Raw genomic sequence first — 18,529 nt, forward strand, 5'->3', positions numbered from 1 at the left:
GGGCAGCAATTTATAGGTTAATTTTTAGCAATGTATGAGCTTTTCTTTTTCTAACCATGATATACTTACTACTCAATAAAACAACCCATCTCTACTCAAAACCTCAATTCATTGCTTCATGACGTATTATTCTCTAAGGTCAAGCCAAGGAATGCTATAGCCATTTAGGGATCAGGCCCCTGGCATCTACTTACTATCAAACAAAAGTTCCCTTTATAGACTATTTAAATCATGTCGCCAAAGAAATCATTTATGGTGGGAGAGTCCGAATCCACTGCTTACCGTAAAACTCCAATACCCTGGACAAGAAAGTCTTCAAAAGATAAGTTTTAGAAATAAAAAGTAGATCAGAAATCAGGTTCACATTTTAAAATATCTACTTTTAAAGTGAACAAAGTTTCAAAGAAGGAATTACAATAATTTTTCTAACTGCTTTCCATATGATAGAGAGATACAAATAAAGACACTGAAATTGGCTAGTGATAAAGCTTTGACATTTTTTTTCCTTTCCACACTGAGGACTGAACCCAGACATGCTCTACCTCTGAGTTACACCTCCAGCCCTTTAAAAATTTTATCTTGAGACTGGTCTCCCTAAGATGCTCAGGCTGATCTGGAACTTCCAATCCTCCTAACTCAGCCTCCAAGGTGCTAGGATTACAGATATGTACCATTACACCTGGCTAAATTTGGTTCTATCCTTTTAAAAGGAAAAATCAAGTGATAAACATAAGAAAAATTATATTTGGTTATTGGAAAAAGTTTTGTTTTTATTTAATAAGAGGCAGAAAACTCATTTTATTGAGATAAAGATAGGAACACTTCTGTTAGGCCTATAAAACAACTAAAAACTATTAGTAGGGTTGTTTAAAATAAATTGGCAAAGTTAAACAGGTTTTTTTAAAAATATTTTTTGTTTGTAGGTAGACACAGTACCTTTACTTTATTTTTATGTGGTGCTGAGGATCTGACCCAGTGCCTTACACTTGAGAAGTGAGCGCTCTACCACTGAGCCACAACCCTAGCCCTGGTAAAATAGATTTTAATACATTTTTATAAAAGATACTATTTAGTGATTAAAATGAAGGAGACTTTAGGTTCTGATATGAAACAGTCTCTGAGATACAAAGTTAAAAAAAAAAACAACTGTAGGGCACTATAGTCGTAGCTCAGCAGTAGAGCGCTCGCCTCATATGTGTGAGGCAGTAGGTTCGATTCCCAGCACCACATTTAAGTAAGCAAATAAAATAAAGGTCCATCAACAACTAAAAAAATATTTTTAAAAAATGCAGAATTCTGTGTCTAGTATGGTAACATTTTAATTAAAACACATACACACACACACACACACACACACACACACCAAGCCTTGCATATACATGGAGAACTGAAAGGATGCATATAAAACAACAGACTCAGTTTTCACTATACACCTCTTTTACCAAATACTTATATCATCTATTTAAGAGTTAAAAGTTAATACACTATTAAAATAATGTCAGTCTAAAGAACAGAGTCCTTTGTGAAGATTTAGAAACACGGGGACAAAATAAAACAATGATAGAGAAGCACTTTACATAAAAATAAAATATAAAGCAAATAGCAACTTTGTAATTTTCAAAATGAAGGTGTTTTCTGAGAAATCCTGATAAACATTTTAAAAATTTAAAACTAAAAACTAAAAATCTCAATAAAGATCTTGATATAACACAGAGTACCCATAGGTGGGTTTCCTTCTTTTGATTATACCATGCAAAAAATATTATGCTTAGAGGAAGGGAAATAATATTTACAAAGCACCTATCATATATGAAACATTTTATTATCACACTGATTCTTTATAACAATCTGAAAGTTTGAAATCACTATCTTTAATGCTTGGACAAAGTAAGAAATTTTTCCCAAAAAACTTTGGCAAGTAGAGATAAGATACCAGCCAGGACAGCCTGGCTCCAAAGCCTGTGATGTTTCCGATATACCAGACTGGGTTTATTTTATGAAATCAAGTAGAATTGCAGTGGGGAAAGTAAAACTAAGTTTTAGCATATAAAATCCTATTATTGAGGAAATGTGCTTCTTACAGGTGGCTTAGAAATTATTATCTCCCAAAGGACTCACTCCTAAATTAATTGTTGGGGACAACACATTTTTTTTTTTTTTAACTCATGAACCTTAGAATTACGTCTGATTTGTTCTTTCAATCCTTACATCCAATCTGTCATTTAATGGTTTTCTCCCTTTGTAATGTCTCTTAGATCTCCCCTTATTATACACTGTCATTAATATCACGATAAGTCTACAGCCTCTCAGTTTTTTCACCGTAATGCATCCTCACTAGGTTAAAACCTGCCTTCATAACATCAACTTTCTACATAAGATCTGCACTGGATCTCTCACCTATCTCAGCAAATATAAACTTCTCTTACTAGCTTCTTTATAAACTGATTCCTGTTTATCAATCCAACTTCATCTTCTCTTTCTCTTTCACGCCCACTCTCAACAAGTGAAGCTATGTATTATTTCCTGCATACTTATGCATCTTTTCTTTTGCTGTTATTCCTGACTGAAATCCTCCTCTAAATTCTATTCATTCTTTTGGTTCATCTTCATATTGCCCTCACTAAGAAAGTCTTCCTAATAACTTAAAATCCTATTATAGTTAGTATCATAATTTTAACTTAATTAAATATTATCTTGAAACACTATTTATTTCTTGTGCTTTAGTTTTGTCTAATAATAAACATTATTTATTTCTTTGGCTTTAGCTTAGTTTTATAGCAGACTATAAATTTAGTTTTATAATAGACTATAAATTTCTTGAGGTCAGGGTATGATTATGTCACTGTTCTTCTAAAATCCTCTGGTAGCTCTCATCATTTTAAAATTAAAGCTCAACCTCATTTCAATGGTCATAATTAACCCTAATATGTCTTTCTAGTTTATCTAAAACCTCTCCTCAGCATCTATTCCTACACTAGTTACACTGAACTACACTCTATTCATACATACACCCCTCCATGTTTGCATACTCTTTGCTGAGAATGTTCCTCCCTTTGCTCGGCCTGGTGCACTCCTAGTTATTTAGCTGTCCAGACCCCGTTTTCATGTCACATTTCTCTAGGAAGTTTTAACAAGCCTCACCCTTGTCTTTCCTCTGTATTTCCAAACTCTTTTGGAAATACCACTATTATAGCACTTACTGCATGGTATTATAGTTCCTTACCTCCCATAATATGAGCATATTGAAGAAGGGGATGGTATCTATTCATCTCTGTACTCCTAGATCCTCATAGCAGTATGTGCATATAAGAGGCATTCACATGTTATGGAATGAAAAGCAATCTTCAATAATTTTTTTAAAACTTAGATAATTCATTTTATCTGTCAAGGTCTTCTTAACAACCCCGTGAAACAAGTATTATTATATCCATTTCACAAATGAGAAAACTGGCTCAGAGATTAAGTCAATAGCTCCAGGTCACAAAGCCAGTAAGTTGTAAACCAAACACTAATATCCAGAACTTAATTCTAGTCTACTGCTCTTTCTAGTTAATGAGGCTGCTCTCATAAATACTCAATTAACTGACTGAACCTTGGGGACTGCACTTTATACTTCTTCTGTAGCTCTTATAATATCTATCTTAATGGTGTTCATTTGTGTCCTTGTCTTAACTTCTTGATAAATGGAATTCCACGTTGATGAAGAAGGTACTTGCCTTTGCATCTCTTGCTCTGCCTGGCACAGTGTCTTACACATAGTGGGTGCTCATCAAATTGGACTGACCTGAAGAGCACTAGAATGGTCATTTTGACAGGCCAGTTCTTGCTCAACCTCTGAAACCTCCAGCAGATTCCGCTCACTGACCAACCGAGACAGTTCTCCAACCACTGTCACATGCTTTGATACAGTCCCAGACATCTTTTTGAACTGTGGATAATTCTCAACAAAGGCCTGCCATGATAAAACAGCAAGAGGAAAGGTTCTGTTACTTTTTGACTGAGAACAGACATATATGAAGAAGGAATAATAATAATTAAAAAATCCAGGAGTTGTTTTTCTGTACAGGCTAAGGCACCTACAGCTCTCTATCATACAACATTTTGTGATGCTTGAGAGAAAAACTGATGTATGGCAATAGACTAAGTCTTTAAAGAATACAAATATGACTAAACAACAGAAACAAGCACAAGGCTTATTATGAACTTCTCACTATATTTTTTACTAAAGAGACACGTTACAGAAAATGTCTCAACAAAACCAGATGAACCAAGATAGAAATCAGGCCCAGAAATTCCAAGAATCTTGTTTACATGAATAATTCCAAAGTGTCACATGTAAGTCAACCACGTGTGTATTCAATTTACCTTCATGTCTGCTATTGATTCTAGTTTTTGCTGTTCTTTTGGTTTCTTCTTCTGGAAGTCTTCCATGAGATTCTTTATATTGCTGCCAATCTCTGCAAAGTTCAGGTACATATTCTGTGAAAAAGGAAGTTGGAAGACAGTTCATGAACTAGTCTTTCAGATAATTTAAAAGAAGTGAAAAAGAATCCTGAATACAGAATTGAAGGGAAAATTCCATTTTAATTACCAAATTTGGACATTAGCCAGGACACCAGTGATGAATACCATTATTATTCTCACAAAGAGCCACTGGAAGGGAGGGAAGTAAATAACTATGTGATATCTATGGAAAAAAATTATTTTAGAGGATCAGAATCCAAGTCTTTTGCATTCCCTTGAGATGCAACCTATCTGTGGTATGCTTCTATCATTTTTTTTTACATGAAATTCCATACTTGTCCCCATTCTAACAAGTCAATATTGACCTTGTTACATAAAAACAAACAAAATTTTAAAAATTTAACACCACTTACATTAGCATAGAATTCATCATTTTCAGCAGACAGAACCACCTCTCTTAAGTCTTTACTAATCCCCGGCACTCTGGAAAGATCAATCCGATTGTTGTTTATGCCTAGTAGTTCATGAACCATGGCCTGATATGTCCACTAAATAAAGAATTAAGACAAAAAAACTGGTTATTAACAAAACATGGATATAGTACATATTCAGGAAAATAAGTAAAATTGATAACATTCTTAATTAACTAGTCTGCTTACATGAAGATTCTCTATTTTGTTCAAATTTTATTAATAGTTTATGCTATAATAAGCATTAAGATTATCATTTTAATTGGTTAAACACCTAAAAGTCAAAATACTTTTAGATTTCACACTTTTGGAAGAAAGACAACAAGATTAATATTCTTGATAGAAAGAAAACAAATTATATTTATCATTAGCTCTAATTTTCGCCTGTGAATTGAGTATATTTTTGGCTTCACAGACAGGGCTATATCGGTACTGCAGTGACAAGCTGTGCCATTTCCTGTATGCTTCTGTGGTTTTCTGCAGCACGAGAAGTGTGTTCTTGCAGATCTGAGAGATGCTATATTTATCCTGGGAACACTAATATTATCAGAAGAAACCTTGTGAGTTGGTCAAAACACTGGCATATTCAGAAAACTTGCCTCTCAATCCACTTTGTTTTATATTTTTACCTAGTACAAATTACAAAGAAGACTGGTACTCAAATGTAAATTCATCTGGTAAAACTGAAAAGAAAACACTTCCAAATTTTGCCTTCTCACCACTAATGGAGAATGGATTACTTCTGTCATAAGTCCATTACATAAAACTAAATATTTCCAGCATGTTATCTTTTAAATCTAGAATTCAAATGCTAAAATTTTTATATAAATATATTTTAGTTCAAACAAACTAGATTTATTAATAAATAACTTATAAATTAACAAAAAAGGTGCTTTATTTCCTAAAACATTTGCCAAAGGAACCTTTAATAAAGCAAGTTCCATTAGGGCATTTAAAATAAGTATAATGTCATGTTTCGTACTTGGCTCTACCACACCACTTTACGCTGTAATAAAGCCATGTGTTTTCTGCTTTCCTCATTGGGCCATTGAGTTTTTTGAAGGCAGAGACTGCATCTCCTGACCTTTTATCTCTAGTACTTAGTTTAGTGTGTGGCACATAATAGATTCTTAGTGAAAATTGTTGAACAAATGGTTGCTTTATTTTGTGAGACAGAATTATAGGCAATTATTTTTCTTTCTAACTTTTTATATTATCAAAGGTTTCTTTAGTAAACATATGTTACTTTCAATTTTAGAAATACAGGATTATCTTATACAATAAAGAAGTTTCCACAGCTACAGATTTCTCTTAGCATCAACATTATAAGCTGGGCAGAAACTGAAACAGATTCTGCTTTTCCTTATAAATCCAAAGTCATTATTCATGGAGCACCTACTAAGTGCAAGGAACTGTGCTTTTACTTGAAAGAAAATAAACACTGGTGAGACACAGTTTGCCTGAACAGATCATGTAATCCAGGGAAGGGTAAAAACAACCAAAGACAGAACTCAGTGCAGGTCCAGATACAGTGGAGACACAGTTCCACAGTGATTTTAGGGATAAAAGAACCTGTCTGAATAAAAAAGTAATAACAGTCTTCAAAAAGATGTTATGTGACTTTTGAGTGGTTTTAAGGGAGAAAATTTTGAAAAATAAAGATGGGAAGAGAAGGTATTCCAAACATTTCAGAGTTTAGACAGTGGCCACAGCAAAAGCAAGATGTCAAGAAAACATGTGGCGTCTATGTAGCAGTGAGCTATCAGTTTTATATGAGGTTCAGTACACACTGTTAAGAAGCTGGTATGCCAAAGTCAGGGGTGCGTGTGTGTTGTGTTTTAACCCAGCAGGCAGATAGGAACCAATAAAGAGTTTTAGGCCAGAAATAATAGGATTGGAATTGGGCTTAGGAAAAATAATTCAATAACATCGTGTTTGTGGAATATATTAGAGTGAAAAGAAATTAAAAGAAAGGAACCAAACAGGTGACTATTGCAGTGTTTCTATAACAGATTAGGGTCTACACTAAGGCAATACAATCATAATGGAAAAGAGCATATAGAATTAAACACTGGAAATGAGAACCCATGATTAGGCAAAAATAAATAAAGAAAGAAAAGATCAATAGAGGAGAAGAGAGAAAATAAGAGGAGGTAGGAGGGAAAGAAGAGGGAGGGGGAATGGGGATTAAAATCAAATTCCTTACATGCGTGGTTTTGTCAAAATTAAACTAAATACTACATATAATTATAATGCTCTAATAAAAGCAACAACAAAGAAACAAACAAACAAACAAGAATCCTTGATTAGTGGCAGAAAGGGATAGGAAGGATGAGGCGGAAGAGGGAGTGACCGTGACTGTGGTTGGAAAAATAGTGATACCAAAACACCAATACTAGGCAAAGAAACAAGAACAGAGGGGAAAAGGAGACAAGTGAAGGGACTTTGTCTGCAGTTGGATGAAAATCACTTAAAATCATCCTTATATCATGCTAACAAAGGGTTCTACACCTGGTTGAGCAATGGAGTGATGGCGTCATCGCAGCGATCTAAAATAAGTAGCAATGGAGGAACCTCTGTCCGCCGGAACTCAAACAGCTCATATTCTTTAGTTATTACTTGCTGTAGGTAAGAGAGAGAGAAGGTTTGAACAACTAATTAGCTGTAGATAGAGATGGTAAAAATAGAAAATTGATAAATAAAACCACTTTTAGCCATTCTTCATACCCTCATAGGCCTTCCATAAAAGGATTTTAAAACGTTACAAGGGTTTTTTTTTGTTTTTTTTTTAAACTTTACAAGTTTTGCAGCATACTATGTAAGAGCTTAAGACTTGAAACTCTACCAGTCATTTATCCAAAAAGCTTGTGAATGTTTGTTAGGTTAAATCCAAACTTAGCTCTAATTTGTTGCTTTTTTTGTTTTGAATTATATATAGACATTCTTCTTTGCCAGTAAACCTAACATATCAACCTCCCCTTGGCTGTAGAGAAAATATTCCTGATGGTTTCTAAAATACAAAAGGGAAATAAATGGCCTTGATGATTTGGAGCTAGGGACAGGGAATGCCATACCTTTACACATTCTGCCAGTCTCTTTGCTGCCTCTGATGAAAGCTGATAACGAATCATGGGACACTTCTTCAGAGATAAAAGAAGAGCTGTCAGTCCTTGAGTTGTTCTGGATAGTTGAGCTGGATCCCAATTTTGACCCTTTGTGTTAAAAACATACATTCAGAGAAAATATTTTATTTCTCTTACAAGTCCAATTTATTGCGGAATTAACTCCACCCAATAAATTATTTTTTAAATCCTTTCATTTCCTACCTGACAGCAACCCAAAATATTGAGGGAAAACAAATGTGGATTCACAGCAATGTAATCACCATAAAATTCCTGTAAATAAAGCATCAAGATGAGTCATTCCATGAATTCTATAAAGCACAAGTATTATATGTGATAAAATACTATGATATAAACAAATGGTAAGACCCAGGTATAAAGAAATATGAAATGTTCAAATAAAAATTGAGTAACAATAGTCAGTGTGGTAGAATTAAAATAATTATAAACCACCAGCAATAATGATGAATTTAAAAAAACAAAAGTCATAGCAGTATACACATTATATTTCAGGAGACCTCTATACACATATCAATTAGTAAAAATAAAATACTGCTATAGGATATACAAAGTTACACTCAGATTAAAAAGAGCTTTGCTGTCTAATGTATCCCCCCCTTTTTTTTTTGGTACTAGGGATTGAATCCAGGGGCCCTTAAAAACTGAGTCACATCCCCAGCCCTTTTTATTGTAAGACAGGGTCTTACTAAATTGTTTAGGGCCTCGCCAAGTTGCTGAGGCTGGCTTTGAACCTTTGATCTTCCTGACTCAGCCTACCAAGCTGCTACGATTACAGCCGAGGGCCACTCCACCCGGCTAATACATTCTCATGAGGAAGAATATGATTTAAAATAGGTCATTTAGCTGGGCACAGTGGCACACACCTATCATCCCAGCAGCTTGGGAGGCTGAGGCAGAAGGATTACAAGTTCAAAACTAGCTTCAGCAAAAGTGAGGCACTTAGCAACTCAGTGAGACCCTGTCTCTAAATAAAATACAAAATAGGGCTGGGGATGGCTCAATGGTCAAGTGTCCCTGAGTTCAATCCCCAGTATCCAAAAAAAAAAAAAAAAATTGGTCATTTGAAAAATTCATTTATCAGCCAGGCATAGTGTTGCTTGCCTATAATCTCAGCGACTTGGGAGGCTGAGTCAGGAGGATTGCAAGTTTGAGTACAGCTTTAGCAATTTAGTGAGACTCTCAGCAACTTAGTGAGACCCTGCCTTAAAATGAAAAATAAAAAGGACTGGGGATGTAGCTCCATGGTAAAGTACCTTTGGGTTAAATTCCCAGTACCAAAAATATTAAAAAAGAGCAATTCACCTAGCAGTTCTTCTAAAAATTTCAAAACTAATTTATTTGCTGCCCCTGAAGACAATATTTTTCACTTAGATGATAAATATATTCACACTTTTGTGATAAATGTATTTAAGAATACTAAAGTATTCAAGAAGGAAAGGTAATATAATATGTCCTGGTTTTTTAGTGCTGTATTATATAGCACGCAGAATGAACGTTTAGGAGTTTCCAAGTTTTAACCTAATGACAAAAGTCATCCATTACCTCCCAAAGAATAATAACCACAAACAGAACTTTAAGAAATGTCATTCACAACCATTCTTGTTATTCTCTTCCCATTAAGTATAGTCCTGTTGATGAACATTTTTATAGTGTGGTTCATAAAACTAACATAGGACATACTTGACTGTCCTCAACCCAGTGAAACTCTTCCTATCAATTCATTAGCCCTCTCTCCTTTTTACTTATTCCTTTAATTGTTCTTATCCAATTTGATACCTCTTCCAAACTTTCTGAATATAAGTAGAGTCTGGCATAGTTATTCCATCTAGTCAATAGCGTCCCAAATTGAGACAGCACCTTCCTTATTTTTATTTATTTATTTTTAAAAAGTTTTTTAGTTGTAGATGGACACACTATCTTTATTTATTGGTGTGGTGCTGAGGATTGAACCCAGTGCTTCACAAGTGCTCAACCACTTGCTAGGCAAGTGCTCAACCTCTAGGCTACAACTCCAACTCACCTTATTTTTAGAGTAAGATCTTTTAAAAGGGCCAAATAAGACAGTGTTACAGGACCAACATGTTTACCTGAACCTCAGCCACAACTTCCTGTTCATCAGCTTCAGCTAATGACTTCACATCACTCTTGCTGATCACATTACTGAAATCTGAAACAGACACATGAGTGTGCAAGATCATCTCTGCTGTAATAAGACATAAATGGGCCTGAGAGTTAAAGCCTAATGAACAAGCAATGTTTGATACATATTGTGGTATATGCCAAACCACACTGCTTCAAATTGGAATGAGAAGCATAAAGGTGTTTAAATAAATTAATAACAGTACTAAAAAAGGGGGGCTATGACTGGTGGATGTCAGGGAACCAACTTATTACATTGAAAATAACAACTAAAGGGAAAGAAATAAGCTCTTATCCTCTATTATATATAGACATTGAACCAAAAAAGAAACTAGGAAAGATTTTCTTTATGGAAGTATTCCATCTAAAAAACAAAGAAAGAATGTTAATAATTAGAATTTCATCAATTTTTCCAGCCCCTAATGAATCAGTAGATGGATCTAAGCATTGTTTATCTACAGCTGCTAGCATCACAAGAAGAAACATCCAATGAAACTATACCACATCACTTAATTATTCTTTCCAAAAGGAAACTGAGACATCTAAATAAGGCTCCATATCCACTTACAAATTTATAGGTACAAGGAAAGAAGAATATTTTGAATTGCAAGGAACATGTACAACTACCCCCACAGGGATACAATCAGCAAGATTCAGGCTGAGGAAAAATTAGTTTCTTCAATAAATAAATTGAATGGAAGAGAGGGACCTATAGAAGATTAAAGAAATTCAACATATTGACCAATAGCAATATGTGAACTTTATTTTGATCCTGATTCAAACAAACAATGAAAAAAAAAAGACATTAGAGAATTTGAAATTTGAACACTGAATGAGTATTTGAAAATATTAAGGAATTATTTTTCATTTTTTATTTGTCTAAAATACTAGTATTTATAAAAATTAATCTATCTTTTAGAGAGGCATATTGAAATACTTATGGATGAAATGTATGATGTCTTAGATTTGCTTCAAAATAATATTGATGGAGGAGAAGGTATCAACATAGCTAAAACAAGATTGGGCATGGCTCAATAATTGTTGAACCTGGGTGATGGGTACATTGAGATTTGTTATATTGTTATACATTTGAAAATTTTCATAATAAAAAGTTTTTTAATAAGAGGAAGAGCTGGTTATATAACCAATTTAGTAGGCCTAAAACATGCCAAAAAATGATAAGAAAAAAGATAAACAAAAGGACAGTTTAGTGTCAATATAAATTGTGCTAAAAATTTATAATGCATAAAATTCCAATAGCTGCCTATGTGGCACAAGTCTGTATTCGCAGCAGCTCAGGAGGCTGAGGCAGGAGGATCAGGAGTTCAAAGCCACCCTCAGCAAAAAGCAATAAGTGAGACCCTGTCGCTAAATAAAATAAAAAAAGGACTGGGGATATGGCACAGTGGCTGAGTGCCTGTGAGTTCATTGCCTGGTACCTTGCCCCCCAAAATTAGTATAAAAATATATTTTAGTTTACTTTAACAAATCTATTTTTCATAGATTTAGTATTAACTAATATAATTTTTTTCTTCCACTTCATAGTTATGTCTTGAATTAAACAATCTTTAGAAGCAGAAGAGTAAATACTCTTTTTAAATTTTTAAACTTTTTTTATTTTTTAGGTGTAGATGGACACAACACAATGCCTTTACTTTTATGTGGTGCTGAGGATCGAACCTGGGTCCCGCCCATGCTAGGTGAGTGCTCTAATGCCGAGCCACAATCCCAGCCCAGTAAATACTCTTAATTATCATTACTATCCTTAATCTCAATTGTTGCATGAAAGAACTCTCTTTACAGGATAAAATGGTCTTTTGTCACATGACCCCCTTCAATTTTTAGTAGAGTCTTAGTAAAACAGTATTTATATTATAAATCCAATTAAATTTGGCAGCATAGAGAATATGAATATGTATAGATATTCTCTATGCTGCCAAATATATACATGTATATTACACACCCATACATACATGAATATGTGTGGATATTTTATTTATATATATTAACAGAGGACCTAGCTTGTGATAAGACTAAAAAATGCTGAAATAAAATACAGAGATAATTCCAAATGCCTGAGAAGATGCAAAGAAACCAGATCACCAGTATATTGCTAGTGGACATGTAAAATGATATAGTTATTCTGGAAAATATTTGGCAGTTTCTTAAAACACTAAACACAAATAACTACCACATGACCCAGCAATTGCATTCCTAAGCTTTATTTATCTGAATAAATAAAGACTATGTTCACATAAAAACCTATATAAAGATATTTAAAGTAGTTTTATTTGTAGTAGTCAAAACTAGAAACAGAGAATAGTTAAATAAAATTTACAATGGAATACTACTCAGCAATAAAAAGAAACAAACTGCTGATATACACAACAACCTGGATGAATCTTCAGAGAACTATGCTAAGTGAAAAAAGCCAATCCCCAAAGGTTACATATTGTATGATTCCATTTATTCCATACTTTTGAAATGACAAAATTACAGAATGGAGAACAGAGCAGTAGTTCCCAGGGTTAATGATGGATTAAGGTAGGAAAGAAGTAGACATGGCTCATAAAAGCCCAATATGAGAGAGAACCTTGTGGAGACAGAAATGTTCTATAACCTGAATGTATCAATGTTAATATGCTGGTTGTGTTTTTGTACACAATATTGTCATGTAAGATGCTATATTAGGGGGAAATGGGTAAAAGATATATGAGATTTCTGTATTATTTTTAACAACTGCATGTTATCTTTGTCAGTTTTCAGCTGCTAATAACACAATACCTCAAACTGGGTAAGTTATAAGGAAAAGAAGTTTATTTTGGCTCATGGTTCTGGTCCAAAGATTAGGGCAGCATCTGTGGATGGCCTTCCTGCTGGTATAGTCCTGAGGCAGTGCAAGGCATCACATGGTAAGACAGAGAGACCTAGCCAATCTAAGCTTTTAAAGCAGATCCATTCAAATAACACATTAACACCTCAATCACATAAATGGATCAATAACCTCTTAAAGTTTATATCAATTGCTTCTTAAATTTTCCTACCTTTTAATATCCTACTACAGCGATTAAATTTCAACATGAATTTTAGAGGGGATAAATCATATTCAAATCATAGCACATGTAACTCTACAATTATTTCAAAATAAAAAGTTTAATTAAAAAAGGAAAGCTGCAGGGGCAGTGGCCCATGGCTATAATCCCAGAAACTGGGAAAGCTGAGGCAGGAGCATTTCAAGTTGAAGGCTAGCCTGGGCAACTTAGCAAGACCATCTCAAAAGTAAAATGGTCTGTTGGGGATATAGCTCAATGGCAGACAACTTGCTTAGCACTGGTGAGGCCCTAGGTTCAATCATCAGTACTGCAAATAAAGAAGAAAGAAGGAAAATTAGAAAGAAAGAAAGAGAGAGGAAGAAAGGAAGAAAGAAAGAAGGAAAACCTGTGACTGTTAGCCCTAAACAAAACCTAGGATGAGAGACAAATAAAATAACCTATTTTTACCTCTTGGAATGTTGCAAAGAGCCAAATGAAATAAAATGATACAACTCTATAAAATATTTAGTCTTACTACAAATGTTAATTCTGGGTATCATTTTTTTCAATATTTTATTTTTTAGTTGTAGATGGACACATACTTTTATTTTATTTGTTTTTATTTTTATGTGGTGACAGATTGAACCCAGTGCTTCAGGCATGCTAGGCAAGCGCTCTACCACTGAGCCACAACGCTGGCCCCCTGGATATAATTAAAGAAAATATGTATGCCTTATAGTCTAAACCCTAAAATTCTAAAGCCTTTAAGTTATTTTTAAAACCTCTCAAATGCCCTGCTTACTATTAAGTAAGTTAAGTGAGTGTTATGTTTTGTTCTTGGTTTTGGGAACATTACCAAATAGGTTATAGCTATCCTACAAAGATCAATAATGACATCTAGAGGAGAACAGATGTAATTTCCATAGCAGAATGTATTAGATCAGAAAAATCCATATAAATTGTATAGCAAACATAAACCTAGTTTACTTCCATAGTTTCCCTATGCAACCTCTACCTAAAAAAGGTATACACATAAGAGATAACTTCCCGGTGGTTTATACTTTCATGAATTAGATAAAGTGACAAAGAGAATTGGGATGTTTTCATCTGGTACATAAAGAAACCTCTGGTTTTCCAACAAACTCAAGTATATCCTCTCCCAAATAAATAAATCAGTTTATATACCTCAATTCATAAGTGAAAAATAGGAATAAATATAGACTTTGTTTTGATGGAGGTGGGATATAAAATTTGGCTACTTACAACTTTTGACTTATTAAGCATCTTGAAAGGCAAATAAGACTTAAAATTTTTAGGGGCTGTGGTTGGGGCTCGGTGGTAGAGTGCTTGCCTAGCATGTGTGAGGCACTGGGTTCGATTCTCACCACATTAAAAATAAATAAATAAGATAAAGTCACAAAAAACACTTAAATTTTTAAAATCAAGGCAATCAATGAATGAAAACCATATTTAGTTCTCTGAAAGAGAATGCTGGTCACAATACTTATAATACTTTGATTGAACACTAACTAAACTAGATTTTTATGGTGATGAATTCAATGAACTTGATATGAAGTGTTCAGTGGAACATACTAGGGGGGATATAAGTATATGATTGAAAAAGTGAATTAACATACTTACAAATAAAATATATACTGTATTTAGGTCTTCGAAGCTCCTGAATTAGATAATCCACATTCTCCTAGAAAATAAAGAGCAAACAAATTATGAGGGGAGTTGCTTAAATAAAAAAATAACAAGTATTATCCATTCATTCATTGATTTTCTGAGGGCCTACTGTATGCTGAGGTTGAGACTGTGTGTATGTTGGGCAGTGAGGACTGGGGACAAAAAAAGAGCTACATTAAACATAATGATCAGAATCATACACATGATTTTATAGGATACAGGTAATATTAATTAATGTTAAATATTAATTAGCTGAATTATCCTGGCCAAATTAAGTTAAATATATAAAGGCCACATATTGAAATACAACATAAGATTAATAATATTTCTTCAAATTTGCCTCAAGTTGCTTGTCTATAAATTATATTCATCTGATGAAAATTTCCACCCCAAACATCAAAATGCGTCTGGTCCTTCAACAACATTCAAGAGAAAATATAGTTAATTATATTCACTTCGGCTTTTAACTTATTGGACCTAAGAGTCTGAACAACAGCAATATTTGTAAATATTTGCAACATCAGGCAAAGACCTTTTCTATAATTGTATTATTTTAAAATAAAATGAGTGTTACAAGCAAAAAATGAGTTATTTTTATGTGGTTGAAATATGAGAATTCCAATTACATAATATCAAATTGCATGCTTTTTTTTTGTAGTACCCATAGTTAAATTTCACTATAAATTGGGCCTCCAAAGTAAACATGATATATAATTCCTGAATTTTTAAAAAATATCACATGAATACAGTATTAAAATTAGTTTAAGAAATGCACATTATAGCTGGGAACAGTGGTATACATCTGTAATCGCATCTGCTCAGGAGGGTGAAGCAGGATTTGAGGCCAACCTCAGAAATTCAGTGAGATCTTGTCTCCAAAAAAAAAAAAAAAAAGACTGTAGGGGCTGAGGTTGTGGCTCAGTGGTAGAGCGTTTGCCCAGCAAGTGTGAGGCTCTGGGTTGGATTCTCAGTACCACATAAAAATAAATAAATAAGATAAAGGTATTGTATCCATCTACAACTAAAAAAAAAAAAAAAAAAAAAAAGACTGTAGATTGGAGAATGTAGCTCAGTGGTAAAGAGCTGTGAGTTCAATCTCCAGTACTGTAAAACAAAAAAGAAATGCACATTGCTTATTAAATGGAAAAAAGCTTAACTATCATTTAGACTTAAAATAAATTAAAAATTAATTTTATGATATAATCTTAAGAACTGTTCTTAATAAAAATATTTTAAACTTAATATTACTTCCTCACAATATGCTAGATAAAAATAACAAAGCCTGAGAGTTTGAGAGAAAATATATAACTGTGAATGATATTTTCTCATTAAAAATGTAGGAAATAATGAACTAAATGATCTCTAAGATCCCTCTCAAGCCAAAGTTTCATGAGTACAAATGTGAAACAATTGGAAACCACCATAACACAATATGTATTCATTAATTCAGCAGCTATTTATCGAGTGTCCGATATGAGGGACATAAAAGTCAGAAAAACAGATAACATCTCTGCTGTCATGGAGCTTACTGCTAGTAGGTGAGACAGATATTAAGTAATCATTTATACCTCACAACTTCTATCATGACAAGTGATGAGAGAGGAAGATGGGTGCTGGAAGTGCTTATAAAAGGTCAGGAAGGCCAGGAAAGGTTTGTTTAGGGATGAAGAAGTTCCAGGCAAAGAGAAGAGACCATGCAAAGGTCCTCTGGCCTGATGAAACAAGGAGAATAGTGTGAACTAAAAGATTAGTGTGGCTAAGGTGCAGGGTGTAAAAAGGGAAATGATTTGAAATGAGACTGGAGACAGTGTAGGATTTAGACCTATATTGGGCCTTGTAGAAAACAAGAAAGGAATTTTGTTTTATCATAAAAGCAATAATAAGTCATTCAAAGATTTAAAATAGGGATGACATGATCAGATTTGCATTTTGGAAAATACAAATGTGATAAAAGTGCATTAGAATTTAAGAATATGAATGAGGCAAGAGAATGTACAAACTGAGATTGAAATAGGAAAGAATTTTTAAAGGAGATACTCAAGCTAGATTTAGAAGCTGATGAACAAAAACTGACAAATGGCTAAAGATCCTTTGATTAGGGGAAAACAAACAAAGAAGGGACAGGAATGACCATGTCGAGGGATGATAAAAAAGCCTAGTTGGTTAGAGTGGAGGAAGAAAATCAGTACATAGAAAGGTAGGATAAGTAAGGGCAGACCAAACCAGCTGAAGGAGGACTTTGCTAAGCTACTAATCATGGAGATCAAATTGAGCCATTATCGTTTCCTGAACATAGACGTGAATGAAATGGTAAAAGCTCAAGAAAGTAATAAGACTAAGTGGAAATGGTGTTCAGTAGTAAGTATGGAGGTCGGTCCAGGAATAAAGTGATGTGGGTCTTAGAGTTGCTTATGACTTTGGGAGTAACCGTGAAGCTAAACGATATCTTGAAATAAGAAATGGCTGTAAGGGGTAAACCGAGCTATGGAAAGGAGAACAATGAAGGTTATAACTCTTGACAAACCATGATAATTATGATGCCACAAATGATGATAATACAAATTTATTTTGCCTTCTTTGCTTTCAGATCAGAGAGTTCTGCATTTGCCTAAGCAGACAGCAGGTCGATTTACATAGTACCTTCGTAGGTCGAAGAAAACAAATTGCCTTCAGGTGTTTCATGATCTCTCGATTTTGAGAATCAATGCGTTCAAAAAGGTACACTTCCTTCTGAAGAATCTCCGATTGTGTGTATACCATACTCACTATGCCAGTCTGTAAAGAAGAAGAATGAACTAAGATTATGCTAGCTCAGAATAATAAAAACAAGCATCAATATTATATCTTTTTTTCCCACTAGTACTTAGGGTAATTTACACATTAACATACCGAATAACATCTACGGAACATCCAAAAAGTATAGTAATGTAGCAGAATGAAAAACACGATCTCTCTGAACACAAACAATCCATAAATTTCCAAAAATAATTTATCCGTAGCCTTAGAGTTTTATTTTTTTTCCTTTTTTTAAAAATCTGTGGCCAACAAATAACCCGAGGCATCAGCTTAAGCCTCCGACAGCTTTATTTTAAAAGTGCCAGGTTGAGGGAAATCCCAGGCACCCCGAAGGTTCCCACCGCTCTCCCAGGAATGACTTCTTGGCGGAGACGCCGTTCCAGGTACAAAAGTCTGTGGGCAGCAGTGAAAGCCTTTAACTGGAAACCCACTGCGCAAGCTTTATGCAACTTTTCAGTCCCGCGCAGAACCGAACCTTGGGATCTGCATTAAATACTAAACCCTATGGTGAAAGGGGACCTTCTCAGGGAGGGAGGGTTCCTTCACACACAAATACTGAGCAAAAGCAAACTCACCGTCTCTCTGTCCATGAGAAGCACTTTCATCCCGGGCCCGCTGTCCTCTATCATTTTGGAGACATACTGCTTAACAGCGAAAACCACGTTCATGGTGGCGAGCTGACAGGTGCCCCGCAGCCCTTCCCGCCCCCTTTTTCTAGCTGAATTAACACCCGGCCTGTTGGCGGGGTCGCAGCGGCTTCCGCTCAGCCAGGCCTCGGCTTCCGGGAGTCCGGGCG

The 18,529-nt window shown here is 34.5% G+C and overlaps 1 protein-coding gene across 3 annotated transcripts in view; it reads right to left on the reverse strand.

The window, feature by feature from the left end:
- The window catches only part of Vps45 (vacuolar protein sorting 45 homolog), a 52,356-nt gene extending 33,844 nt beyond the window's left edge, over positions 1 to 18,512 (reverse strand). For all 3 annotated transcript variants that reach the window (XM_015503027.2, XM_015503026.2, XM_015503028.2), the window contains exons 1-10: positions 18,309 to 18,512; positions 17,578 to 17,712; positions 14,890 to 14,950; positions 10,165 to 10,244; positions 8,261 to 8,329; positions 8,009 to 8,146; positions 7,446 to 7,556; positions 4,878 to 5,012; positions 4,366 to 4,479; positions 3,785 to 3,952 (exon numbers count right to left, since the gene is read on the reverse strand). In XM_015503027.2, the coding sequence (XP_015358513.1) occupies positions 3,785 to 3,952; positions 4,366 to 4,479; positions 4,878 to 5,012; positions 7,446 to 7,556; positions 8,009 to 8,146; positions 8,261 to 8,329; positions 10,165 to 10,244; positions 14,890 to 14,950; positions 17,578 to 17,712; positions 18,309 to 18,401 (1,104 nt within the window). In that variant the 5' untranslated portion in view covers positions 18,402 to 18,512. The remainder of the gene's footprint in view (positions 1 to 3,784; positions 3,953 to 4,365; positions 4,480 to 4,877; positions 5,013 to 7,445; positions 7,557 to 8,008; positions 8,147 to 8,260; positions 8,330 to 10,164; positions 10,245 to 14,889; positions 14,951 to 17,577; positions 17,713 to 18,308) is intronic.
- Positions 18,513 to 18,529: the final 17 nt, after the last annotated feature.

Source organism: Marmota marmota, unplaced genomic scaffold (genome assembly GCF_001458135.2).
Source record: "Marmota marmota marmota unplaced genomic scaffold, marMar, whole genome shotgun sequence".
NCBI classification, from domain to species: Eukaryota; Metazoa; Chordata; class Mammalia; order Rodentia; family Sciuridae; genus Marmota; species Marmota marmota.